At 36.3% G+C, this 25,585-nt stretch overlaps 10 protein-coding genes across 10 annotated transcripts; 5 read left to right on the top strand and 5 right to left on the bottom strand.

The window, feature by feature from the left end:
- Positions 1 to 1,314: 1,314 nt before the first annotated feature.
- On the top strand, positions 1,315 to 3,523 carry PHYBLDRAFT_156025 (hypothetical protein; the record flags this gene model as incomplete). The annotated part of the gene is made up of 12 exons (XM_018433458.1): positions 1,315 to 1,376; positions 1,465 to 1,643; positions 1,754 to 1,780; positions 1,851 to 2,017; positions 2,105 to 2,191; positions 2,256 to 2,577; positions 2,646 to 2,698; positions 2,753 to 2,834; positions 2,895 to 3,147; positions 3,217 to 3,250; positions 3,321 to 3,429; positions 3,495 to 3,523. 12 exons carry the CDS (start codon positions 1,315 to 1,317, stop codon positions 3,521 to 3,523), a joined length of 1,404 nt encoding a protein of 467 aa, XP_018288363.1.
- Positions 3,524 to 3,973: 450 nt separating this feature from the next.
- Positions 3,974 to 4,930, top strand: PHYBLDRAFT_182574 (hypothetical protein). Its single transcript, XM_018438641.1, has 3 exons — positions 3,974 to 3,998; positions 4,054 to 4,385; positions 4,642 to 4,930. The coding sequence occupies exons 1-3, from the start codon at positions 3,987 to 3,989 to the stop codon at positions 4,751 to 4,753; spliced, it is 456 nt and encodes a 151-aa protein (XP_018288362.1). The 5' UTR covers positions 3,974 to 3,986; the 3' UTR covers positions 4,754 to 4,930.
- Positions 4,931 to 6,395: 1,465 nt separating this feature from the next.
- Positions 6,396 to 8,688, top strand: PHYBLDRAFT_171705 (hypothetical protein; the record flags this gene model as incomplete). The annotated part of the gene is made up of 7 exons (XM_018436648.1): positions 6,396 to 6,800; positions 6,895 to 7,233; positions 7,310 to 7,487; positions 7,723 to 7,777; positions 7,941 to 8,015; position 8,130; positions 8,308 to 8,688. 7 exons carry the CDS (start codon positions 6,396 to 6,398, stop codon positions 8,686 to 8,688), a joined length of 1,434 nt encoding a protein of 477 aa, XP_018288361.1.
- Positions 8,689 to 9,591: 903 nt separating this feature from the next.
- On the bottom strand, positions 9,592 to 11,316 carry PHYBLDRAFT_148864 (hypothetical protein; the record flags this gene model as incomplete). Its single annotated transcript, XM_018432171.1, has 9 exons — positions 9,592 to 9,755; positions 9,856 to 9,940; positions 10,020 to 10,114; positions 10,261 to 10,385; positions 10,445 to 10,499; positions 10,608 to 10,835; positions 11,005 to 11,074; positions 11,125 to 11,192; positions 11,307 to 11,316. 9 exons carry the CDS (start codon positions 11,314 to 11,316, stop codon positions 9,592 to 9,594), a joined length of 900 nt encoding a protein of 299 aa, XP_018288360.1.
- A 221-nt stretch (positions 11,317 to 11,537) lies between these two features.
- Positions 11,538 to 13,295, top strand: PHYBLDRAFT_171703 (hypothetical protein; the record flags this gene model as incomplete). The annotated part of the gene is made up of 6 exons (XM_018436647.1): positions 11,538 to 11,546; positions 11,878 to 11,973; positions 11,997 to 12,209; positions 12,248 to 12,344; positions 12,465 to 12,586; positions 12,651 to 13,295. The coding sequence occupies 6 exons, from the start codon at positions 11,538 to 11,540 to the stop codon at positions 13,293 to 13,295; spliced, it is 1,182 nt and encodes a 393-aa protein (XP_018288359.1).
- Positions 13,296 to 14,221: 926 nt separating this feature from the next.
- Positions 14,222 to 15,453, bottom strand: PHYBLDRAFT_126634 (hypothetical protein). The gene is made up of 8 exons (XM_018429115.1): positions 15,285 to 15,453; positions 15,175 to 15,198; positions 15,056 to 15,100; positions 14,859 to 14,994; positions 14,760 to 14,792; positions 14,609 to 14,702; positions 14,492 to 14,545; positions 14,222 to 14,423 (listed from the first exon to the last, which is right to left on the bottom strand). Exons 1-8 carry the CDS (start codon positions 15,398 to 15,400, stop codon positions 14,407 to 14,409), a joined length of 519 nt encoding a protein of 172 aa, XP_018288358.1. The 5' UTR covers positions 15,401 to 15,453; the 3' UTR covers positions 14,222 to 14,406.
- A 419-nt stretch (positions 15,454 to 15,872) lies between these two features.
- PHYBLDRAFT_60220 (hypothetical protein) lies at positions 15,873 to 17,049 on the bottom strand (the record flags this gene model as incomplete). The annotated part of the gene is made up of 4 exons (XM_018440613.1): positions 15,873 to 16,096; positions 16,153 to 16,202; positions 16,271 to 16,798; positions 16,886 to 17,049. The coding sequence occupies 4 exons, from the start codon at positions 17,047 to 17,049 to the stop codon at positions 15,873 to 15,875; spliced, it is 966 nt and encodes a 321-aa protein (XP_018288357.1).
- Positions 17,050 to 17,610: 561 nt separating this feature from the next.
- Positions 17,611 to 19,467, bottom strand: PHYBLDRAFT_177979 (hypothetical protein). The gene is made up of 4 exons (XM_018437935.1): positions 19,219 to 19,467; positions 18,628 to 19,165; positions 18,315 to 18,549; positions 17,611 to 18,256 (listed from the first exon to the last, which is right to left on the bottom strand). Exons 1-4 carry the CDS (start codon positions 19,451 to 19,453, stop codon positions 17,678 to 17,680), a joined length of 1,587 nt encoding a protein of 528 aa, XP_018288356.1. The 5' UTR covers positions 19,454 to 19,467; the 3' UTR covers positions 17,611 to 17,677.
- A 2,094-nt stretch (positions 19,468 to 21,561) lies between these two features.
- Positions 21,562 to 22,316, top strand: PHYBLDRAFT_159645 (hypothetical protein; the record flags this gene model as incomplete). The annotated part of the gene is made up of 3 exons (XM_018434029.1): positions 21,562 to 21,616; positions 21,678 to 22,111; positions 22,186 to 22,316. The coding sequence occupies 3 exons, from the start codon at positions 21,562 to 21,564 to the stop codon at positions 22,192 to 22,194; spliced, it is 498 nt and encodes a 165-aa protein (XP_018288355.1). The 3' UTR covers positions 22,195 to 22,316.
- A 220-nt stretch (positions 22,317 to 22,536) lies between these two features.
- On the bottom strand, positions 22,537 to 24,705 carry PHYBLDRAFT_156019 (hypothetical protein; the record flags this gene model as incomplete). The annotated part of the gene is made up of 10 exons (XM_018433457.1): positions 22,537 to 22,778; positions 22,877 to 22,989; positions 23,187 to 23,347; positions 23,417 to 23,671; positions 23,731 to 23,838; positions 23,964 to 24,134; positions 24,189 to 24,236; positions 24,291 to 24,328; positions 24,403 to 24,475; positions 24,562 to 24,705. 10 exons carry the CDS (start codon positions 24,703 to 24,705, stop codon positions 22,537 to 22,539), a joined length of 1,353 nt encoding a protein of 450 aa, XP_018288354.1.
- Between the last annotated feature and the right edge of the window lie 880 nt (positions 24,706 to 25,585).

Below are 25,585 nucleotides of genomic sequence, written 5' to 3'. Positions count from 1 at the left end.
AAAAAAAAAGAAAACAACTGTAAATGGGTCAATGGTCTTTAATACTATTTCTATTGATGTACGGTTATTCAAATTATACTTCTTGAAATCATTTGTAAAGGAAGAGAGAGAGAGAAAAAAAGCATTGACGGCTTCTGTTTTAGACTATTGTCATCCGTCGTACTGTAGTTCATTCTTTGAATATCTTGAAGAATTTGGGTTGAGATCCTTGGCAGATATTTCCAAAAACAGGATAATACAATTTGCCAGTAGATGTATGGTTGTTTCGGTCTTGCTCAAAGTCCCTGATCACAGCTGACTCACTGAGCTAAACAAAATTTATAATATTTCTATTTGTGAGGTCATACTTGCTCATTTGTTTCCTAGTCAACACAGTGTACAGCAGCTACAATATATATATATATATATATATATGAATCTGGGATTGTATATATGTGTATATATAGATTTTTGAAGACCAAAAAACAAACTGTACGCTTGAATTTATAACAATTTAATATTAATGATGTTTCTTTGAGAGTAAGTTTGACAGAGGTACAATTAAAATATCCAATATATATATATATATACGTTTTATGTGTATGTGTGCGTCATTGACCTAATATCTATTTGAGGAGATAAATGCAATGATTTCTAAAAACCAATCATATCATATATTCACACAGGATGGAGCTCGAAGTCTAAAAAGAAAGTCGTAAACGCCTATTGCTGTGTAATCATCATTGTTGTTATTGATCTTGGTACATATGTACTTTAAAGAAATTGATACTTGAATGGTCAAAAAGAAGGAGATGAGAGATAGGTTGGAATACGTTGGATAATGTTAGAACCTAGTGTATGTCTCTTGGGGTTAGCATTACATTTATTGGATTCCTAAATGATCTAAATGATTTTCTCTTGTCCTCATTATTCCGCTGTCAAATATCCTGTCCAAATGCTCTTGTGACAAAGTGATTGTCAAAAAGGGAAAAATGGTATAATCATAATCGTTAAATTATCTATAATGTTTGATTGTTAAATTTACACTTCAAATCCACGCTGAGATTTTTCAGGTTTGTCATATATATGGATTTTGGTACAAGTGTCATCGTTCAATGAGGCTCCTTGTTTGGACGAATTCCATTTGCACTAAACACAGACCATGACGAAATTCATACACACACACATAGAAAGAAAGATATCTATATCATAAAACCAACTTCTATACTAAATATATCATTTTACTTGTAACAAACATTTGTATATAAATATTCTCCTACAAACAACTCTGTATTTTATCAATAAAAGCAAAGCAAAACAAAACAAAACAATAAAATGTCTGATGCATACCCCCACTTGAAGGATATCATAAGCAAGGTTATTGACAAAATGCACGGGTAAAGAAAAAAAACAGAAATATATAAAGTTTGGGTAGTATCAGAATGGCACAATGACTAAATAAAAAGACTGATTGTCGTTCAAAAGAGAGGCAGATTCAAAAGCATTCAGAACACTAAGAAGCTATCCTGGAAATGAGAGACAGCCAGCATTTGATGAACAAGTCAGCGCAATCTATGGAATCGAACATCCTGGCTCAACTGGTGTTATTTACGTAATGGACAGAGCAATGCGAACTGGGTACACTTGCGATGATCCAGCATGGGGTAACAGCATGTTTGCATATTATTAAGAATAATAGGAAGTGTATTTTTTTTATGCACACACATGTATATTTATTTAACTTTAAAAATTCCCTTCCCACTATCCTTTGTAGCTAATTTTGGCCAAGGTGCACCCGAAGGTAAGAAATAACGAAGCATGAAATTGAAATACGTTATAATTCAAACACTAATCTATGTACCCCTATAAAGTTGGTCACATTGATGGCTGTATGGAAAAACCAACTCATATTGAATTGCCTGTGGGGTCTCGCGAGTATGCTCCAGCAGACGGTACCAAACAGCTACGTATTGCGGTAGCCAATCTGTACAACGATCTTTATCGAAAAGGACAGTCTTCCCAATACACTTATGAAAATGTACAGCTTAAATATAGTTTAGTCGTAGATAATGCAAGGGTAACATTAACTAAAACTAACACATACATGTACACAAATAATGCATAGATATGCATTGTGCCAGGTGGGAGAGCCGGCTTGACACGAGTAGCAGCTGCAATAGGTGATGTTAATGTAGGATACTTTCTACCAGAGGTAAAAAAAAAAGTTCTTTCTTTCTTAACTTGCTTAAATGTAACCAATTTACTATTTACTACAGTACACGGCTTATGAGCAAATGCTCTCGGTCTTCAAGAAATTCGTACCGATTCCAACTACACTAGAAGAAGATAAGAATTATCACATACATCCAGACACAATCCGCAAAGAAATAGTTGGTAGGGGCTTAGGCGTCATTGTAGCCTCAAACCCACGCAATCCTACAGGACAAGTGCTTGAAGAAGAAACATTGGAGACATTATTGAATGTTTGCCGAGAGAAGCATACTACATTAGTATTGGATGAGTTCTATTCAGCCTATATTTATTCCCACGATCAGTCAAAGAATGGGCGCACTGTGAGTGCCACTCGTTTTGTTAAAGGTAAGCTGTATCTCTTGTGTTTATTTGATTCTTATGCATACACACATGTACTTATGCACATGCATTAGATGTCAATAAAGATTCCTTGATTGTAATCGATGGGTTGACAAAGAACTTTAGAGTAAGTGTTTTGTTGTAAAGTTTCCCATCCTTCCATCTTAATATCCTTCAATAGCTTCCTGGCTGGCGTGTGTGTTGGATTGTTGGTCCAAAGCCTGTAATTGAATCCATGGAAAGTTGCGGATCGTTTTTGGAAGGTAAGATCGATTTAATCGCTTTTGCCAAATTAACATCGTGTTTACTGCTGTGTCATAAAGGTGGTGCAAACCACCCATTACAACTGGCCGCAATTCCTCTATTGGATCCGACTGTTTACAGGAACGAAACGAAACACCTTCAACGCCACTTCCGTGCCAAGCGAGATTATGTATTAAAGCGGCTGCGTGAAATGGGATTCGAGATCCGTGTGCCTCCTGAAGCCACTTTTTATGTTTGGCTTGATCTTTGCAAATTGCCTGAGCCCATAAACATCGGTCTTCATTTCTTTGAAGAATGTTTATTAGAAAAGGTGTAAGTATAATATTGTTAAAAAAAAGACATTATATCCATTGTATAGTAATATAACCATTGTATTTGTAGGATTGTGGTTCCAGGAATCTTTTTCGACATTAATGTAAGTTTGCAAACAGTAAATATTTGATAGCTACCTTTTTTTTTGTGATTAAACAGTGCTTTATTCACAGCCTTCCCATCGTCGTGAGTTATTCGAATCTTCATGTCATCACTTTGTCAGACTTAGTTTTGGCCCTCCTCTGGATCAACTTAAAAAAGGCCTTGACAATATTGAGAAAGGTATGGGCTTGAATATGTCTTTATGCCTTTGTTCAATTCATCTCACATCTATTTCATTGATAAAGTGCTTGCCAAATTCAAATCAAAAAAATAAAATCTTGGCCATTTTGATATGCATATCAAACTGTTTGTAAATAACCACACAGGAAGGGGTTATACACAATAATTGTTTTATAAAACCGTAAACAAAAAGAGAATAAAATAAACGCATGCATCTTTTGCATGACTTTCAATTGATAATCCTTATTATATTAAATTACCCTCTGAGCCTTCCTTCTACAAAAATATGAACATTTTGATATTGAAACATTTGATTTACTTATTATTATTAAATAATATAATTTAAAAGTACCTGATTTTTTTTATCAAAAAAAATGTGGTGGCTTGCATCACCCAGACCCCTTTGGAGAGCAGCATTCGTGACTGTTAATATAATAATCGTGGCCAATTAAAAGATGACTGTCAATGCAAATTTTTTTTTCGAAATCAGCACACAAATATCTAGCCGTGTCGGGTTGATTCATCTCTCTCTCTCTCTTTTTACTCCATCACTGACAATGTCTGAACAAGTAAGCTAATCTATAATTTATGGTCGACATAGTTTACTGACTCTACTTTCAATAGACCGAGAAGGCTTTCCAGAAGCAGGCTGGTATCTTCCAGAACTCCAAGATCTCCGCCAAGCGCAACCAGCGTTGGTACAAGGATGTCGGTCTTGGCTTCAAGACCCCCAAGGAGGCCAAGTCCGGTTCTTACATTGATAAGAAGTGCCCCTTCACTGGTGAGGTCAACGTCCAGGGTCGTATCCTCATCGGTGTCGTCGTCTCCACCAAGATGAAGCGCACCATCGTTGTCCGTCGTGATTACCTCCACTACGTTCCCAAGTACAACCGTTACGAGAAGCGTCACAAGAACATCTCTGCCCATTTGTCCCCTGCTTTCGACCACGTTGAGAGGTAATTATTTTTTTACTTCATCTTTTGTTTTCTTCCAAACTATCCTTGTTCGTTGGTTGCACAAAGGACCATTCTCCCTTTTTTTGTAAACAAATCATGGGAATGCGATGTGTTAGTAAAGCAAGCGACACACATTGCAATACTTTTTATGTCGTGTGTTGTTTGCTTTTACTCTACAAGATATGACGGATGAGGTAGTTGGTAAGGTAACGGCTTACCAAGCCTTTGAACATCCTTGCTGATATTTTCGTTTTAGCGGTGACATCGTCACCATTGGTCAGTGCCGTCCCCTCTCCAAGACTGTCCGTTTCAACGTCCTCAAGGTCCAGAAGGCCAAGAAGACCGGCAAGGCTTTCCAGAAGTTCTAATTTCGCCTTTCTTGGTTGTTTAAACTAAAAATAATAAAAAAAACCTGCTTGGTGACTTGCTTCTCCAATCGTAATTGTGACTTTTAAAAATATTTTGAGTGTACTTCTTTGGTTTGCCTTAAATGGGGATTCTTTTTAAATAAATAAGGAATTCCAAATTGCTGGAAACTATAGACGTATTATTAATGAGTTAAGCTTTACATAGTTTTTTAAATGATAATTTGATAATTTTCTTTTAGTAATAAGCTATTTATTAACTCTCCCAAAATATAGTTGTGAAATATTTGATCATGTGTTTATTTTTTAAAAATTAAAAATTAAATAGCAAGTTGAGATTCTTTAATTAATTTTTTTTATAAAAAAAATGTTAATGTCGCAAAAGCCTCGTTAAAGTACGACAACTTTTTACATTTCCTTTTTAATTTCCATGGAAACTGTCAAACTTTTATCTTTATATTCCGATATTATATTTCAATCTTTTTGATTACGGGCCTGATCTAAAGGAAGTTTATAAGGGGATACTCTTGTTTTCTTTGAGGAAATTATGCTACTACTAATGACTATGATTAGATTACACTCTTTTTGTTTGGTTTGTGCCTCGTAGATAAGGAACAATGGTAAAATTAGTCTAAATTACTGATTCCCTATTGTCATTGTTAACTTTCAAAAATTGAAGGCAATCCAGATAATCGGTGCTTTGTTTGAGAAAAGATGGGAAATCTCGGGATAATCTGACTAGCAAAAAAATGTAGTATTGGATCGAGTGTGCATGTATGGTTTTGTCATGATAAATCAATCCAATGTCCTATTGTTAAAACTACAGCAATTACTCATCCGACCAACTGCAGCTCAATATATTCAGTTGATAAAAATTATTTTAAAATAAACGCTTTTATGCTTAGTTGTGTCCATCTGATTAGTATGCGTGCACAATATATATCACACACGCTTTCTATTTACAATCGATACATATCTACCCATGGGAGAGTGTGGGGTGTATATACTTTGTGCTTTTGACTATATTGTCAGGCAGCGTAAAGTTTAATTGGTATCTGCAGTACCTGTCTGCCCGTCAAAAACATATATCAATTGGGAATCTTAAGAGACTTCACCGACCATTTTTTTTTATATTACAAAAAATATAGCAGAATTTTCATCTGATAACCAAAATATCACAAATACAACCCGATCAATTTTTATAAAAATATACCCAAAATAACAAAAGTATAAGGATTAGACAAGTACAAACATGAGTAGAAGAACCTCTTTTGATTTTTGCTGAAACCCACATGACAATATATGTCCTAACTACATATTTCTCTATTCAATCCTTCGTTTTCCACATATATACGATATATTTTTATATTCTGTTCGCGGGATTTATCTCATCTGAAAAGGAAATTCCGGATTATTGGTGCGGCAACTTGTTGGCTGAATCTTCAATACGTTCCAAACAACCTATCATGAGCCATTGCAGAAAATAGACAATATAACCGCTTCAAATCTATGAAAAAAAAAGTGTTAAAAGCAAGGTTACCTCAAGTGCAATGAAATCTACATTTCTTTCCCACGCTTCATTTCATTCTTGATCCCAAAAAGTCTTTCACTTTTTTTGCCCTCTTTTTCCTTCATATTGCTTACTATGCCCGAAGAATTCAAGCTTCTCTCCTCACAACACGTCGCCATTGTTGGAGCTCCCTTCAGTGGCGGACAACCACGCAAGGGAGTAGAGACTGCACCTGCAGCCATGATGAACTTTGGCTTGGCTAACCAGCTTAAAGAGTTGGGATGGACGGTTGAATTCCAAGACAACGAGCAAGAAATCGTTGAGTTGGAACCAGCCCAGGACCCTACCGTATTGAACCTCAAGCAGCCCAAGTTTGTTTCGGCCGTAACCGAGATGATCTCCAACCAAGTCCGAGAAAGAGCCCTCCAAGGCAAATTTGTCCTTACCCTCGGTGGTGATCACTCCATTGCCCTGGGAACAGTGTCGGGTGTCTTTTCAGCCTACCCCGATGCTTGTCTGGTGTGGGTAGATGCTCACGCCGTAAGTAGTGTTTTTTTTTTCACTCTTGAAAAAAAAAATTAATATTAAATCAAATGTTTTTGACACAACGCTGATTTTTTTTTTGGTAACTCAGGACATCAATACCCCGGGGACAACGGATTCTGGAAATATCCATGGCTGCCCTTTGAGTTTCCTGGCCGGAATTGCCGAGGAACATCCTGACTTTAGTTGGGTCAAGCCGTGTTTAAAGGCCAACCGTCTTGTGTATATAGGCCTACGTGATGTTGATGACGGCGAAAAAAAGATCTTGAAGGAGTTGGGTATCAAGGCCTTTTCGATGCACCATGTTGATCAACTTGGGATTGGAAAAATAGTCGAGCAAGCCCTCGATTATGTCAATCCCGACCGTAATTTACCTATCCACCTCTCTTTCGATGTGGATGCTCTTGATCCCTCTGTTGCTCCTAGTACTGTACGTCTATTTATTACTATTGTTATTTTTGGATAATGCACTAAACTTAATTACACTTTATTGAATATTTCTATAGGGTACCCCGGTACGTGGTGGCCTTTCTTTTAGAGAAGGACATTATATCTGTGAAGCTTTGGTCAACACCGGTCTTTTGGTATCTGCCGACATTGTTGAAGTCAACCCAGTTCTCCTGGACGAGGAGTCGGCTTTCCAAACTATCCAGGTCGGGTGCTCTCTTGCCCGCTGCTGCTTGGGTGAGACCTTGCTCTAGAATTACATAGCAATATCATCTAAATTCTTGAATAAAAACCATAATTGAAACCATAAAGTCTATCATGAGTGTCTTCTTCAATAAAAAAATGACATTACACACAAAAAATAACGTTCAAAAGTAAAAATCGGAGTATGAATTAGTGCTTCTGTGACGTCCGGCTCGCAAGGCGCTGGCAAACGAGGTCTGTGGCAGGGCAATACTTGGTAATCGTCAAGAGGCATACTATACAAATCCTTCCTTTCCCATACTTGGTTCAGCAGCCGCCATGAAGTAAGGAAGACTTGCGCATAATCCATCCATCCATCAATCCATCAAACTCATTGATTTTTGTTCCGTCTATTTTACATTATATCGTTGCATAACAATTTTACTTGACTTGACTACATTTTTATTGCTTTGTGGGATTGCATTTGTGATGGAATGAATTTACCAGGCTCGAGATTTGCTCCTTCTCCGGTCACAAGATCTACCCTTCCAAGGGTAAGACTTACGTTCGCATTGACAGCAGGTAAATACATTGAGTGCAATACAAGCCGAGAGGCAATACGACTTGTGACAAAAATGTTCTAGAAATTACATTTACTAATTAATTTATTTTTAATTTTTTATTTCTATCGTTTAGAGTACGTTACAAATTCACTTCAAAAAATTCCCACATATATAGAATAAACAATAACTACTACAACAACAATAACGACAACAGATTTCCAAAAAAAAAAAGAAACGAACACACTAGTGATTCCAATGATATTTAAAACACAACGCTCAACTCTTCAATCGCTATCATTATTGTTATTTAGTCTTTCCGTTTCATCAACGGCAAGTCCGAGTCCTACTTCCTCCAGCGTCTCAACCCCCGCAAGATCAAGTGGACTGTCATCTACCGTCGCTTGAACAAGAAGGGTATCACTGAGGAGATCGCCAAGAAGCGTTCCCGCCGTACCGTCAAGCACGAGCGTGCCGTCGCTGGTGTTTCTTGGGATGCTATCCGCGCCAAGCGTAACCAGAAGCCCGATGCTCGTGCTGCTGCCCGCCAGGCTGCCATTGCCAAGTCCAAGGAGGCCAAGAAGGCTGCCGCTGCCACCAAGAAGACCACCACTGGTTCTGCCGCTCAGGGCGCCAAGGTCTCCAAGCAGGGTGCTAAGGGTTTCGCTCCCAAGGCTGCTGCCACTTCCCGTTAAGAGAATGTGGTTCAGATGAAATTGAACCTTTGAGTGTTCAATTTTTGACTTTCTAATAAACAAAGTAAAACATACTTTATTGATTACCAAAAACAAATGATCAATATATTTAATGCAAAGTGGGTTCAGGGATAAAGAACAGAGAATCTCTTAAAGGTTTATGCAAGTCAAGGCTTACAAAGTAGAGTGTATAGTGTGGAAAAGTATACTAGTTTGTAATCGTTCTTTCAGCTTGAATATATTACTATCTTCATGGGAAGGGTATTTGTATTGGAAAATGACCAGAGAAACTAAAGTAATATGGAAATATTAAACATAGGTTGTACATCAGGATAATTTGATCCAAATATTATTTAAATAGTATAATCACAAATGTCAAGCTGTGGTAATTCAAGATCAAGGGATAAATCACATATGGTACTTGTGCTGATAGCAAGTGTTCTAAAAAAACTTTAAGCAGCTTTCCTTTGTGGATTTACAAACCATGGCGGGAAGACGTAAGAATCAATTCTAAATAAAACGTTTGTGCTACATTAAAATGAATTCACTATCATATAATTGAAGCCATGGATCAAATACGGAAAAGAAAAGAGAAAGTCGTGTTTATATATCTTATCATATTCTGATCAGTTATACGCATAAATTAAAGAAAAATAATTAAGATGGTCTTCAAACACTTTTCTTTATTCCAATTATAATAATAATTTTTATTGAGGCTGTAGGTCAAAGTGCAGATCATATTATTTTAGGAGACAGATGCCCTGGCTGTGATATCATTATTTCTTTATTTATACGAAACTTTTAAAATAAGCTGTCGCGAAGTGTATTATATACTCATTGTCACTTTTAATTAAATTTTATTAAATTCTATAAAGTAAAAGGGAAGGGAAGGGAAGGGAAGGGTCAACCAGAGTCTCTGTTGCCTCGCATAGTATGAATAAGTAGTCGGCCTACAGCCTCTACCAAAAGACTCGAATTATCTTGTCCACTGTCTTGGCCAAAGAATACAAAGAAACTATCTTGTTCACTTTTCTTTCCACCTTTTTTTCCACTTTCTTCTTCATTCTCTTATATAGCAGTTTACTTTTCACAGCTGTTAAATTCTTCTATAACTTCATTAAAGTTATGGTACTGATCACACGTGAACAAGCCATCTGCATGTTCTACCATCAGCCATACAACGAGCAAAAGACCAAGGAATTACTGAGTGCAATTGAGGGAATAGACACAGAGATATGCTATAAAGAAGATCCTACGAAGTTACTTTTATGAGTAGTTGAAAGTATAAATACTGTTTAAGAATATTGGTATTCTTTATTTAATAAGTGTACTCTACACTCCACAATTGAGTGAAGAACATACTCCACAACCAAACACTGGTTCCTTCTTGCTAATGAACCTGGCAAGTTAACAATCTCCGGAACTGCTACACACCAGGCACGCGTACACTACACACTCATGCAGTGTAAACCAACCATTACACAACAGGGATTTGAATTACAGGGATTTTAGTAGTAATAGATGTAAACAATATAATGAAAAATTATTTTAATGATCTTTGAAACAGGGTACTGCTTCTGCATTTAAACTCTTGAAGTTTGTCTGGGCTGTTTAAAAGCTCGTCTGAATTATAAATATGTATTGTGTTAGTGTATGGGAGTTTGTCGATAATTATCTTGACTATATTCGGACTGTTCCTGATGCAAATTATTAGTAATGAGCTTTGTTTAAGACTATTATTTTTTTAGAAATTTACTTCAAGAATTGTTCCAGGTCTTCAGGATTTGTAGTTAATCCTGTAAAGTCAATTACTACAATACATATTTTTTCTTTTGTAGGAATTTATGCCAACAAATCTAATAAATGAACTGAAATTTAACACGATTATAATAACAAATAAAAACTCTCCTTTTTCTCACCCTGCATGTCTCCATCGGCAATAATTCCTGACAATACACCAGTATTCTTTTTTAAGTCTCTAGCAAGCAAAGGTTGATTTGATTCACAGGAAAAACTGGCAAACACTTTTGTTACAAGGGATCTTTCTCTGAGATTTACACTAATTTGATTTAATAGACGAATTCGTGTGATATCGTCTTTTTCGCCGGTTGACTTTCTTATATAGCCAACTATCTCATGTCCATTCTCTTTTAGGTTTTTTATGGTTCATTGGTACTGAGGTAATGTTTCGATAACATCTTTTATAATATGGTCTAAATAATAAATTAATTACGGAAACAACAAGTACTTAAGTATATTATATATTATCGATATATTTATCCTTTACTATATAAAGAGCTCGAGTTGTGATTTTACGGTCGAATTTGTCTCGCTTTTTTTTATGTTGGCTTCCATTAACTTCAACTTCTTCGCTCCACACTATTTTCTAAAGCCTTACACATTCATTTCGTCTAAAAGGTTCGTATACTTCTATACTATGCTCAGGATGTCATTCATATCCATGCTTTTGCAAACATAGACTTCATCATTGCTTGGATCTGATGCTAATAGTATAGTATTTAAGAAACCAAATAAAGATTATACCAGTTTTATATTCTTAAACATATAAAAAATTCAATAGCTAGGTAATATCCTTTTGCTCTTTTTGATGGTATTACTTGTCTCCATTTTGATTCTACCGGACCACAAATCATAACCTTTTTGCAGACATGAAATAATAATATCTGGTCCCTAATAATTCATCATTACTATAATAATTAATACAGGCCAGGATACACAATGTTCGTCTCATTTTATTTCGTGCTTTGAAGAAAGAGTATATGGGGATTAATTACCAGTTGGTGCTGTCAAACTCTGGGACTATAATTAAGTGAAAGAAAGAGAAATACATGATACGTGTAAGAAGGCCAATAAATAGTAAAATATCAAGCGAGATTGTGTCACGCTTAATGACAACAACTCTTTATTATCTGCTGCATAGCTGGCTATTGATATAGTGTATTTGTGACTAATTATTATCTCTTTATTGTTAAGTCTAAATTCAGGGCTACGGATTGAATATACACGATTTATTTTTCGTATGAGACAATATTTTACTATTAAATTGACCAAAAATAGATCGTATTTCCTAAAAGGAGATTTAGGTGCCTGGGGAGAGACATATAAACACAAAGTGTAGGGACAAGGTAATAAACTAATTCGTACAATGAAAATTTTGTGTTTTTTTAGGACACACCATTCTGCCCTGAAGGGTTAGAGAAAGACATCAGTCCCCAGACAGGGAGTCATAATTCATTAGTCCGGTTAGATAGAAACGTCGTCCCTGTAAGATTTCTGCCCAATATTAGCGCTTTTCGAAACAAGCTGTCATTTTCTCGCCAGAGACAGACTTTGACTTTAATAGAATGCAGGATCATTTGGAGTTCATGATCGAGTTAGCCAAGCTTTACAAAGAGATTGAAGGAGATGTAGACGAAGTGGATGAAGTAGCTCGTCAAGTGTGGCATACGCCTACCGAGCTTTTTAAAGTATGCTCAGATAATAAATACACATGCTCCAAAGTAATGATTCTCATGCTCTTCCTATTCTTTACATGTAGCCTTGGTATGGCTTTGCTATTGCAAAGTATCTGGTATCAGAATACAAGCTTAACCATTTCCCCCACAAGGATCTTATTATCTATGAAATGCGTGCAGGTAACGGCACACTCATGCTGAACATCTTGGACTATATTCAGCAGAATGAACCAATGGTGTACAAACGCACCGAATAAAACATCATCGAAATCTCTGGAAAACTGGCCGAACGTCAATCAGAACGGCAGGACGTTCGTGATGCTAAGGATCATAATCGATGTGTAACTGTGATCAATAAGAGTATTTTTGACTGGGATGTCCATGTTCCTGAACACTGTTTCTTCCTTGGGATGGAGGTCATCGTAAGTCTATTATATGAATGTGTATGTGCTTGATGACCAATCAGAATGTTACTCTTTTTTATAGGACAACTTTGCTCATGATCTTATCCGGTACGATATCAACACACTTGAGCCTCGTCAAGCCTTGGTGAGCACAGATGCCAATGGAGAGTACACAGAGATCTATGAACCTGTGGGTCAAGATAGTTTAATATCCCGATATCTCGCCACTCGTAAGGAGGTTGGATACCGTAGCCCAGTGCTTTCTCGAAAACTGTGGAATGCCCTCTTAAAGAATATGCCTTTGGCACCTAATCTTACCGCACCTGAATTCATTCCCATAAAGCTATTTATGCTGCTCGAAACCCTCAAAACTCATTTCCCTCAGCACCAGCTTGTATTGTCCGATTTCTCTAGCTTGCCAGATTCTATAGATGGTGTTGATGCCCCAGTAGCTCAGACACACTACAAAGCGACCATGGTGCCATGCTTTACTTACATGGTTCAGCCCGGGTGGTTTGATATCTTCTTTCCCACAAACTTTGAGCTTCTTCGGGACATGTATCTCCGCGTCTGTCGTGGTACTGGCGCAGGAAACGATAAGGGTGTTAGAGTACTAATTCACCGTGAGTTCTGTGAGCGCTATGGTGATATTGAGCGTACTACGACTCGCGGTGGAGAAAATCCGATACTTATGTACTATGAAAACATGAAGATGATCCTTACTTAAGAAACCTATAATATACATGTATATACTAATTCCAGCTTGTTATCTTATCTTATCTTTTTATATATAAAAAGAAATAAATTTCATATAAAGTATATATATATATAATATATCGGTTATTATGTACTGCGAAAAATAAGAGACCCTAATGATGATTCATAGGGCAAATTCAAAAGGAAACTCTCTATTCTTTCTCTTATCGTCTGCTATAAATAATTATATGCCCTCCATATATTATATGATTAGTTTCATTAATTTAACATCATATCTTTCTATCAATGGATTTGGTACGTCCAAGTGCTGTGAGACCAAAAGAGAATACCAAAGAGGGTTGTCATATGAGATAAAGTTTCCCAAATTCTGGGAGAAGAAAAAGAACATAAACATTCCAACCTGGTTATCACCAAGTATATCTAAGATCATATTTGATCATTCATTACATTTCTTTAATAACTTGGGGGGAGTTGTTGTTTTATTATTTTTCTGTATTGTATAAAGTGGAAGGCGAGGTGTTTTACATTGATCACAAAGATATAATGAGGGAAAGGTGGGATATTGAAATCGTGCATTTACTTTTAAGCTACAGTAACAGCGAAATGTAAAAAATTGAAATTGAAACATACAAAAGGAGGGAAAGCAGTGCTTAATTAAAGTGAAACCTTACAACAATCCTTAAACCCCCGAGAAAGTTTGTAAAAATCTCTTATTAACGTCACTCTTTTTTACCATAGTATACTATATGTAATTGGATATTTATTTCATTGGTTCTAGAATAAGCTTAATGTTCTTGTCTTACTGTTTTCTTCAAACTTGATATTAGTATGGCTCGACTGCGTGTAACAATAAATGATCAATAGTTACTTTGAAATATGATCAACCCATCCCAATAAAACAAATGTTTCTATATTTTCACATTTGTGTGCCGAATTCATGCTTGAATAAGTCCCGTTTTTATTACTGTGTTATATTGTGGTTTTCAGAGTTCCAGTACTTCCATCTTCTTCCTTTTCGCTTTAAAAAGAACTCCCGCTGCAATTATGCTGTATACAAACCCCTGGCGCTTAAATCCAATTCGCAATACAAGTTTTCATTGTGGTGTATTATCCAGACAAACTTACATTTGTCCACATTCTATAAATATATAAAAGTTAATATGTAAATACCCTTTAGTAGTAAAATATGTATAAAGTAAACATTACCAGTGATTTTGACAGGAAGCTTAGGGCGATTGTTGGGGCCTGTTGATACATTTTCTAAAAAAAAACAAGATTTCAGTATATCCAGTTCTTCTCACTGGAAATTCAAAGGGTTTATACCAATCTTTCTGAGAGTCAGTAAACCATCCACTAGACGGCCAAACACAACATGCTTTCCATCCAAAAACTCGCACTTTTCACAGGTGATGAAAAACTATTACCAGCTAAAGTAAGTTTCACGTTTAATCATGATTTACACAGCTGGTCTTACCTGGCATCCGTTGGTGTTTGGACCAGAGTTTGCCTAGTATACGTAGAGATTTGTTAATTTCGCTAATCAAGCCTCTTAAAATACGTTATCTAGCCCTACCATAGACAATAATCCTGACTGATCGTGTTTCACAGTAAAGTTCTCGTCATGGAATCTTTCACCATAGATGCTCATGGAACCTGTACCGTCACCTTTTAAGAAATCACCGCCTTGAACCATAAAATCCTTAATTACTCTAGTAAATTTTAATTAGACTAGTTTCTAGGTAGATAGAATACTGTTGGTGGTTATTTTACCTGTGGAAAAGACAGTTTTTAAAACCCTGGGGAACGCCATTACGCCTAAAAATTAATTAAAGACTTTATCAGTATATCCCACTCCCAGTATTTCCGTTTTTCGTTGTATTTGAAGTTACTTGAATTCTCCTGTGCACAACTGTCTATTAATTTAAAATGAATTCAATCAAAAGTTAATGACTACTTCAAAACATACACATTAGGTCTCGATCGGATTAGATTAACCTACCTAAAGTTTTCTGCAGTTTTTGGGACAATATCCGAGAATAATTCCATCTTCATCCGACCCACGGGGACATCTCCGATAGATATATCAAAAAATACAACGGGTCGTTCTTCTGCCATTACTGATTTGAAAGATAAAGATACGCGAAAAAAAAAGAAATGCTGAAGATCAGACTTGACTGATGGAGAGACGATGAACGTGACTTACTTTGTTCATTTGTTAATGTCAGGCAAATGGAAACGAGCAAAATCCGTTCACGGCTTTCAAATTTAAATTTGCACATTAGAAATACTAACCTTAGTAAAACGTTCAGTCCGAACTTGGTATAAATTCACTAGGTACACATAGATACTACTTTTCTTTTAATTAGAGGGACACTTACTTCCTTAGAACTACTTATGTTTTTTGATGGCATTAATTTTTTATGGTCAGCACACTTAATTAAATGAAGAGTAATCAAATTTCTTTATTTTTACAATGATCGAGAGAGGGTAGAATAGTTTTTATGTATACATTTAATACTGAACTTTTACCAACTAATTGTAACTTTTAACAAAAAGAAAAGTGTGCCTTGAAGGTCACTTCTTTAGCTTATTCGCTTTGTAAAATTTTCTTTCTGTACTCAACAGGAATGCGTTCAAGCACTTTTACCCCATCGCCTATACTGACAGTTCCTGCTGTTAAAGGAGCTGTATGCACACAAAAGTAGCCATTTCCAGGAGTGTTTTCAAATTGGCGTGTCTTCTTCAGATGTTCAAGTACGCTTGAATCCTTCCACTTATCCTTTTTTGCGGTTTCTTGATCAATACAAGTCACTATGAATACACATCAGATACTAAAAATCTATGCACACACTGATGGTTTCTATTACATGGACAACGAGCAAGTGGTTCAATTATATAGTATGTCACATCTCCAACCCTATTAGTCTGTTAATACATATTTCTCATACATAATTCCTGCATTTTCAATAAATTGTATTTTCTTACTTTGCGACCAGCCATTCATCTTCTTCCCATGAAATTGTGTCTTTGATGGAAATGTTGTCTCTAAAACGAGACATCGGAATGGTTTGTCCATTACTGACACCACGTCGTAACAGGTTTCTGTTCATATCTTCTCTGCTGGACTCAAATCCCATTGACACAGGAGATTGATCAGTAAATGGCGATTGGACACCAGGTAATTGTGGATGAGCAGGGCGTTCGTACTGGCCATTCGAAGGATCAAGTACGACCATTCGCATAATCCCCGGAACATTTCGTTCGCTTAAATCTTTATCGACTTGGTCATGATCTGCATGACGCCTAAGAAAGGTTGTTATCCATTCTGATGCGGCCTCACCCACATCATAAGCCATAAGATCATCTTTCCACAGCTGAACTGAGTAAAGCTTTAGATTCTTCGTATCCGGATGTAGTGGGAGTTCAAGAGAATCTTGACCTTCAGTTGTCAGTGTCAGCAGGTTGCGAGCCTCATCGATTAATGGGTGTATAAATGCGAGTGAGGGATATACTCTGTCAGATAAAGTAGTCAGAACGAAAAAGATAGTTATCAAAAAGGATAAATGTTTATATAATGTATCCTATCATTTTATGTTTTACCTTTGAGTAATGAATCTCTTTATCGAATCTTCAACAAACATGAACCGCCTGTCATTTTCTAGTCCAAGAGGCCCAACTTTACATGTCTTTAAACTTATACCACCACATGATTTGATCGGGTAGATAGTGATACCGCACACTGTAGGAGATTTTGTAGCCGGCATCGAGTGAAATAAAATATAACAAAAAGAAAGGAAAAAATGGAGTGGTGCACAAATGTTTTGGAGTAATTCAATGTGATGTATATAAATATACACATGCAGATGTGTGTAAGCATATGTAAAACTTGATTGGCTCTATTGATGACAAATATCTTAATATTGGCCTCACAAATGTTTACAACGTAAAATAGGTATAAAATTAAACTGGTTTGTAAAGAAAAGTTAAATAAAATAAATGGATAAACTACTATATTTTCACTAATTATTCGCCAACTTTGAATAATTCACAAACTTGAAATTTATTTTCATATAAATTTACCAGGCTAATCTCACTGAATATGTCAAAGAAGAAGTGAAAAAAAAGGTCAAGAGGTCCTATTGTTGAGGTTGAATATGTCATTCTACGGCTTTCTTTCCTCGCTGTTAGGATAAAGGACTACTTCTTCAAGTATTCTAAGAATATTTTTATGTGGAAATATATTTATCAGTGGGAATAATTAGTGAAGATACGGTACTGTAGGTGCTAGTAAAAAAAGCGTATGTAAGGAAAGCAAAGAGAGATTTATAAAAGTATTAAATATAGCCAAGTAATGTTCTTTTTATTATTAATTTTCGATATGTACAAATTTATTTAACAAGGGCGTGAATAAGTATTGTTATTCGACGGAATTTCAGCATCCTTTCCGATACCAACGTGAATATTTGATGTGAGATAGAAGGACTCGACTGCATTTTCAACATTGGCCAATCTCTTGGTTGCCTCTACTATATCTTCCAACAAAAGAGTTAACATATCTTTTGACAAAGATTCACGCACGACAACACGTAAGATCTCAATCGAGTCGGCATCTGGAGGTAGAGGATAATTGGGGACAATCCAGCCTTTGGTACGGATCAATGTGCTTATGGCACCTTGCTTTACATGCGGACAGTTTTTCTTGTACTCGTCAGTGAGCTTAAATGACACGACAGGCAAATGAGGGTTGTAATCAATGACTCCTGCCTTACTAACGACTTCTTTTGCCTTTGAAATCCCCGACTTTTCCTTCCAGCCAAAGACACCTTTGGGACGATGGAGATCTGACACAACGTCAAAATAGCCCGAATCTTCCAATCCTTTCGCAAATTCACGTGCATTTATCAAATCGTTATTAGCAACGTTTGTAAAGCCTTCGACTCCAAGACGCAAAAAGTTGTAGTATTGTCCAATCTACAAAGTATAATAATGGCTCAGTCTTTTTATATTTCAGTAAGATAAATCAACATACCATAAAACATGCTGGACGAGAAAAGTTGATGGTGTACGAATATTCTGTGCCACCAAGATAGTGTAACTCAAAAATGAGTTCTTTGGGCAAATATTCCTCTGACTTCCACAGAATCCAACCTATGCCAGCATAGCATAAACCGTACTTGTGCCCAGAAGTGTTAATAGATGATACTCGTGGAATCTTAAAGTCCCAGACGAGATTAGGAAAGGCAAAAGGTGCCACAAATCCACCACTGCAAAATAAATCCAATAAGTTACACTAGACAGCAAAAAGAAAATAGACTCCTAGTTAAATTTGACATATTGCTTACCTAGCAGCATCCACATGGATTGGTATATCAATTCCTGTTTTTTCTTGATAGGCATCCAAAAGATCTGAAAGACCCTTAACATCCTCAAAATGGCCAGTGTAAGTTGAGCCAAGAATAACAAAGATTCCAATCGTGTTTTCATCACATGCTTCAACAGCCTTTTTGATATCCAGAGCATAATGGCTTTCATCAGAAACAGGAATAAGACGTGCTTCGACATCAAAGAAGCGTGCAAATTTCTCCAGTGCAACTTGAGCATTATTTCCCATGATAATATTCGGATGATACGTGTCCTTCCCGGCTTTCTTTTGACGGGCTTGCCATCTTTTCTTGAGAGCTAGCCCACCAAGCATGATGGCTTCAGAAGAGCCTGTGGTGGCAGTACCAATTGCATTTTCGGCATTCCACATATTTCCGATCATAGATATACAGCGTCCATGTATTCGCATTGTAGCAGGATACTCGTCTTGGTCGGACATGTTCTTTGATATGTTTTCCATCATAAGCTTGTCTGCCTCGGGTTCCATCCAGGTGTGGACTATAAAAGAGTTTAATAGCCGGCCTAAACATATTGTTATATTCAACTATTACCAAAACTAGCGCAATTCATAGCAGGTGTGCCATCAAGATCAAGTTCGTCGTGAATAAGCTGATAGGCAGTAGTTGATCCAGCAGGCTTTTGTGGAATCTCTGTCTTTGGGACATCGGTGGTTGCATAGCGCGAGCTGTAAGCAAGAGAGTGTAACGACTGGTTTTCTTTTGATGCGTCAGTATGTTGTCGATTCTTTGGAAGAATCTTGGATTTGACGTGCTTGTGGAGGACCATGATCGTAACTTAGTAGGAAAAGAGTCAAAAGAAATATGAGCGGTATGCTATCAGACCTTATATAAGGACAAGTATGCGATGTAAATTAATAGAAACTTTAAAGATGAATTAGGATATGGCGTAGAGGTGACGTTTAGACCTTTCTCCATTCCTTAAAGTTCTCAACCCGAGCAGACTAAGACATGACGTCGAATATATTATTGATGAAATTAGATTCAGGTCTATATTAGAGCACCTATAGCCCGGGCATTATTTGAAAACGCATATTTTTAAAAAGAAAAAAAAAATAGACGAGCCTGATTTATTAATACTATTACTACTACTACTACTGCTGCTGCAGATAATACTCTTTTTTAAAGGCTGTCTCGTATACTGTGGTAATAATTTCCTTATTATTGTGTTTGAGTGATATACATTTGGGCTCATGGGTTAGATGAGGTCTGGAATATGAATAAAATAATGATACAACTTTGGCTGATTAATTTTAACATAAAAAGAAATCCAGATGTCGAAAGTGTGTAAGTACATAAAATTTCAACCCAGAGCGCATAACTTTTTATACCCCTTCAAAAATGACAGAATAAATTCTTTTACAGCAATTTTCTTTTAGGGTTTATTACTTTAAGTAAAGCAAAGCGATTTGTCTAATACTCAAGATTACTATTAAATGTTAATGCAATGGTTTTTGTAATGTTCAGTATTCTCAAAAATAATGAATTAGTAAGAATCATTCACATTTCTTTAGTGACTTTGTATAAAGTTTTTTTATCTATATTCTTTAAATGGCTTGAAAGATTAATATGTCCTGGTGAAATCATTGTTTATTTCGAGAGCGCGGGTTTCAATACAAATAGTAACTTAATGTATATATCATAATTAACAAGGTTTCGTAATCGCCTAGATTTTAGCTTCAGTACAATACTTTATCGTAACTTTATAGTATATTATTCTCACCCAGAATGATTAATATTTGTTTGTTCGAGCAGGACAATATGAATCTTTCTTAATATTTCTAGAGCCTCTAGTCTTTAATATTATCACCACTCCCAGGGAGGAGTTGCTTTAAAAAAAACGATTCTTTGGCACAACATTGATGTCGTTTAATGAATTATAACCGTTACTGGTTAAACACAAACCTAAACGTGAAAACCTCAAAACTCGATACCAAATATGTGAATTGCACGTTGTATGTATATGTATACATTTACTTAATTATGCTTAAGTACTGAGAAACATTTAGGACCAAGTATCATTGTGTATTCATCTATACTTTTATTGTTTATTATTAAAAATGGCTTAGGTATTATTATTATTATTATCTAACATGAAATACATTATTGATTGACCTGGGCGCCCTGAATTATGCAAAGTATTGATTGTTCAACTACCGCCTATTTATTGCTCGTGTAAGTAACTGAAAAAGTAGCTCAAAGAGAATCAGTGCTCACACAAAGCATTGTCAAGTTTGGATTTTGAAATTAATATCAAGCAAATCAAATCACTATTTTGATAAAAACTCTTCTTAAGCAATACATGTATTTATTTAAGCTATTACTGTGTATTATTTATAGGTTTGGTACAAATACAGGACTTACGGTTTCAAATATATATATATATATTCTATTTCCAAAAACAAAAAGCAAAATAACAGCCTGGTTATAAAACGTATTGAGTATAGAGTAGTGTAATACTGGTCTAAGGATCAGTATAGTTCCTAGGCTATATAAAAGAGCATTATTTAGAGAGACAGAGAGAGAGAGAGCAATAAAAAATCGTATTTTGTACTTATATTTTAATGAACTAATACTAGTATTTGATACCACTAAAAAAGAGAGATGGGAATAAAAAGATAACCGGACATTTACTATGTTCGGCTTCCAACAAACCGGACAGCGGTGTTTAAATATACTTGTGGAAACCACCTATCCATCCAGACCCACAGAGCGAGTAATCCGCCTGCCAAAACCAGTAGCAAGGGAATCTACCAGACCCTCCCTTTTCTCTAAACCCAAAAGGTAACAAAAAACAGCCATCCATCTAGATGGATTGGATAATATCACCTCAAGATCCATTAATTGCATATACTAAACCAATGCTCATACCTACAGATGCCTCCCAAATTCGATCCTTCTGAGGTTAAGATTATCTACCTTCGCGCCACTGGTAAGAAAACCAGAAAGAGAAAGAAAGATAATGAATGGTTCATTAACACAACTTTGATTAGGTGGTGAGGTTGGTGCTTCCTCCGCTCTTGCCCCCAAGATCGGTCCTCTCGGTCTTTCCCCCAAGAAGGTCGGTGAAGACATCGCCAAGGGCACCAAGGAATGGAAGGGTCTCCGTGTCACCGTTCAGTTGACCATCCAAAACCGTCAGGCTCAGGTCTCCGTTGTTCCCTCCGCCTCTTCCCTTGTCATCAAGGCTTTGAACGAGCCCCCCAGAGATCGCAAGAAGGAGAAGAACATCAAGCACAGCGGTAACGTCTCCCTCGAGGCCATTATCGATGTTGCCCGCACCATGCGCTTCAAGTCCCTCGCTCGTGAGCTCAAGGGTACCGTCAAGGAGATCCTTGGTACCGCCAACTCCGTTGGTTGCACCGTCGATGGCCAGAGCCCCAAGGACTTGTGTGATGCCATTGATGCCGGTGAAGTTGAGATTCCCGTAAGTTGATCAACATCTATAATATTTTTTTAAAGTTGTAATACATATTAATTTGTTACTGTGATATTTTGTAGGAGAAATAAGTTATCTCATTATGGGCATTTGGAATAAAACTTCGGCATTACAAAAAAAACACTTTAACGAACAAACAGTACACCTTTTATAACGTTTATAAGTGAATGAGATGTTCAATATTTTTTTATACAAATATCGATTGTGTTAAGTTATAAGTGATGGACAGTCTCGTTTATATAAATATTCGTGTGTTGACGTGGTCTATAAACTATTTGGGCTGTAAAGTGTAGATATATAAAAAAATGTATTTATTCACTGGGTAAAATACAAGTCTAATGAAATGAATAGAGGGGAAAATACACAATATAGAGTCTACTGTTTTTTTTTCTTACGTGCCAGATTGTGTGATCTTACTGTTTGACAGCATGTGCCAGTCTATTGAGACAAACGGGTCGCCCAAGTACTTCCATAGTTTCTGCTACACCTGCGCCTACTCGAGTACCAGTAACTGCATAACGCATGGCCATCATGAGGTGGTTTTGTTTAATGTTATTTAATTCTGCCAATTCATGGATCCACTGCTTGATAGACACGGCATCAAAGGATTCCAGTGAGCCTAATGTCTCTTGTGTAGTAGATGCTAAGGCGAGATCTAAAATTCAATAGATAATATACATAAAAAAAAGTGTTAATTCTCTAAAGTATACCCTTATTTTTTTTTGTGTTGTTTTTAACAAAAATCACACTTACCTACTGCTTGCTTATTGAGCTTTTTGTAGAGTGCCTTTGCATCATCAGAGTCGTAATCAGGTTCTACGAAATAGTAGCCGCACAGCTGAGGAATATCGCGGATATTACGGATTCTGTCCTAAACACGGATGTGAGTTTTGTATCATGATCTGCAAAAGCACACATTTACTTGCCTTGATTGTATTTACGACAGCGGATAGATAAGTGCGCTCAAGTCTAGACGAGGCGTTTTCTTCTTGAAGTCTTGATTTTTTTAGGTAAATAAATGTTGGTTAAAAGCAATAATATAAAACATGGCAGTGCTTTTTACTTTGTCTCAAAGGAGGTTTTTATCATAGGCTGCAGTAAATCGACTAGGCTCTCAAGCCCTTCAGGTGTTTGTGCACGGCGTAAGAGATGTTGTTTGTTCATCCAATCAAGTTTTCCAATATCCACGACAGCATTTGATTTATTTAGTTGTTTCAAGTCAAACTAAAAGAAAAAAAAATCAGATATAAATATAATAATACTATAATATAATAAAATGAACTATGCACGTACTTTTTCAATGAGCTCTTCAGGTGAAAACACTTCTTCTTCACTATTGGGATTCCAACCCAACAGTGCAACAAAGTTGTTTAAAGCTTCAGGCAGGTAGCCCTTTTCAATATATTGTTCGACATGAACATCACCAGATCTTTTTGACAACTTTGTTTTGTCTGCGTTCATCAAGAGAGGAAGGTGAACAAATTGAGGAGGAGTCCATCCAAGAGCTTTGTAAAGGATGACATGCTTTGGAGTAGATGGCATCCATTCCTTGTATTGACTTTGTTAATTAGCTCAAGTATAGTTATTCAAATCTCTCTCCAATTTACCTCGCCTCTCAAGACATGTGTGATACCCATCAGATGATCGTCCACCACATTAGCAAGATGGTAGGTAGGGAATCCATCGCTCTTGATTAGAATAGTATCATCCAATGTCTTGTTGTTGAATGTGATATTTCCATACACAGTGTCTTTGACATTGGTTGATCCTTCAGGTGTCTATGTCAATCCTTTAGTTTTCTAAATATCTTTCGAGGCGAATCTTAACAGTTCAGGCTTACATTAAGTCTAATGGTAAATGGCAACTCCTTTTCCATATTTTCTTTGATCTCGTCTTCGGTGTAGTATGAACAATGCTTGTCATAGGCTACCAATCGACCAGTCTTCTGACTAGATTCACGTACTCGAAGCAGTCGTTCCTGTGTACAAAAGCAACGATAGGCATGTCCTTGCTATTCACTCCTGGATTAGCAACCTTAATACTTGCAGTTTTATGATCCTGTTACCTTTACTAATTCCTCTGCATAGTCCTGATAAATCTTTGTGCGTTTGGACTACATAATATTTGAGTTGGTTTATTGAATCGAAGATTAAAATCATTGGCTTACTTGGTAATAAGGCTCATGAGGTCCTCCGTGATGTGGACCTAGATATGCATAATTGTTAGTTAGTCCGTCAGTCAATAAGTTGGTTATTTTATTATTATTATTATTTAATTGCCTTCGTCCGGATGAATCCCGGCCCATGATAATGCGTCCATTAATTTTTCAGTTGCTCCAGGCACAAAACGTGTCTACGAAGATAGACAAGTATATTGTTCTAAAGTCAGTGTCTGAGTGCAATACAGATAGTACAAGAACAAAATAACAATCTACTGACCCGGTCAGTGTCTTCAATTCGTAGGATGAATTGTCCACCTGTCTTTTTTGCAAGTAGATAATTGAAAAGAGCAGTGCGTAGACCACCTAAATGTAGGTATCCTGTTGGACTTGGTGCAAATCGTACTCGGGCCGGAGTGTGCATTAACCGAATGGGCTTTTGGAAATCACTATTAAAGTTCACATTCGTCCTAAATGATCTCTTCAAGAGTCTAAATGAACCAAGCATTGCGAGTGGAAATCAACAATAACAATGACAAATGGGTTGACAAGCAAGTGAACCCTGGAAGCAGTCTGATAGCCAGTCCTGCAAAACTGTCTCAATACACGTGACCTGTACCTGATAAAATAAGCTTTGAAGTTTCGAGATAGGGCCCACAGACTTTATTGATTTTTTTTTTTAAAAATGAAGTATAGAAATATTTTATAAGTTGGCCTTAATAGTTCCAATTAGTTTCAATAACTAGCTCTCACCTTCTTTCTGTAACATTAAGTATCTGGATAATCACTGATATTTGCTTGATTTTCAGCAATATATAACGCTACACTTTTGGAAAAGAGTGGTGATATTATAGGAGTATTATATTGTTGTACATATTGATCTATTTATTTAACGAACTAGATCTTAGGTTTTTTTTTCAGAGGGTTAAAAGGATACAATTGTAAGTGAAATTCTCGGCTGGATATTTTTGTATTCGTGTAACCCATTTGAGAACAAGAGGTTTGGTAAAGGGTAAAATATCTTTTCTTTCTTTATTTCTTTGTTTCTGATATTCAATATTAGAAAGTACACACTAAAAAGGAGAGGGGTAATATGACCTTTGTTGGTAGTATGATGAGTACCAGCCAAGGTTTAATAAGTCATGTCCTTCGTTTTGACTAATCGAAAGTGTTCAAACAAACAATACGTTTATAACTTTATGATCTTCTTTTAATGCCAATTATAGGGCTAGAATATCTTTACTGGAGATAATGAAAAGGTATTACAATTGATTTATTTTTACAAAAATAGAACTTGTAGATCT

The sequence above is a fragment of the Phycomyces blakesleeanus genome, assembly GCF_001638985.1.
Source record: "Phycomyces blakesleeanus NRRL 1555(-) unplaced genomic scaffold PHYBLscaffold_19, whole genome shotgun sequence".
NCBI lineage: Eukaryota > Fungi > Mucoromycota > Mucoromycetes > Mucorales > Phycomycetaceae > Phycomyces > Phycomyces blakesleeanus.
The sequence above is the reverse complement of the archived record's forward strand: the minus strand, read 5'-3'. Positions and strand labels throughout refer to the sequence as shown.

What these genes read in the sequence shown, in the direction of transcription:
- PHYBLDRAFT_126634 (XM_018429115.1), bottom strand. Translation starts at nt 15,400, where the DNA reads ATGGCAGAAGAACGACCCGTTGTATTTTTTGATATATCTATCGGAGAT. An exon ending in AAAACTGCAGAAAACTTTAG is followed by an intron (nt 15,199 to 15,284) that starts GTAGGTTAATCT and finishes TTAAATTAATAG; the next exon opens with ACAGTTGTGCACAGGAGAAT. An exon ending in CAAACACCAACGGATGCCAG is followed by an intron (nt 14,703 to 14,759) that starts GTAAGACCAGCT and finishes AGCTGGTAATAG; the next exon opens with TTTTTCATCACCTGTGAAAA.
- PHYBLDRAFT_182574 (XM_018438641.1), top strand. An exon ending in GCTTTCGACCACGTTGAGAG is followed by an intron (nt 4,386 to 4,641) that starts GTAATTATTTTT and finishes TTTTCGTTTTAG; the next exon opens with CGGTGACATCGTCACCATTG.
- PHYBLDRAFT_177979 (XM_018437935.1), bottom strand. Translation starts at nt 19,453, where the DNA reads ATGGTCCTCCACAAGCACGTCAAATCCAAGATTCTTCCAAAGAATCGA. An exon ending in TATGAATTGCGCTAGTTTTG is followed by an intron (nt 19,166 to 19,218) that starts GTAATAGTTGAA and finishes ACTCTTTTATAG; the next exon opens with TCCACACCTGGATGGAACCC. An exon ending in CTCGTCCAGCATGTTTTATG is followed by an intron (nt 18,257 to 18,314) that starts GTATGTTGATTT and finishes TATACTTTGTAG; the next exon opens with ATTGGACAATACTACAACTT.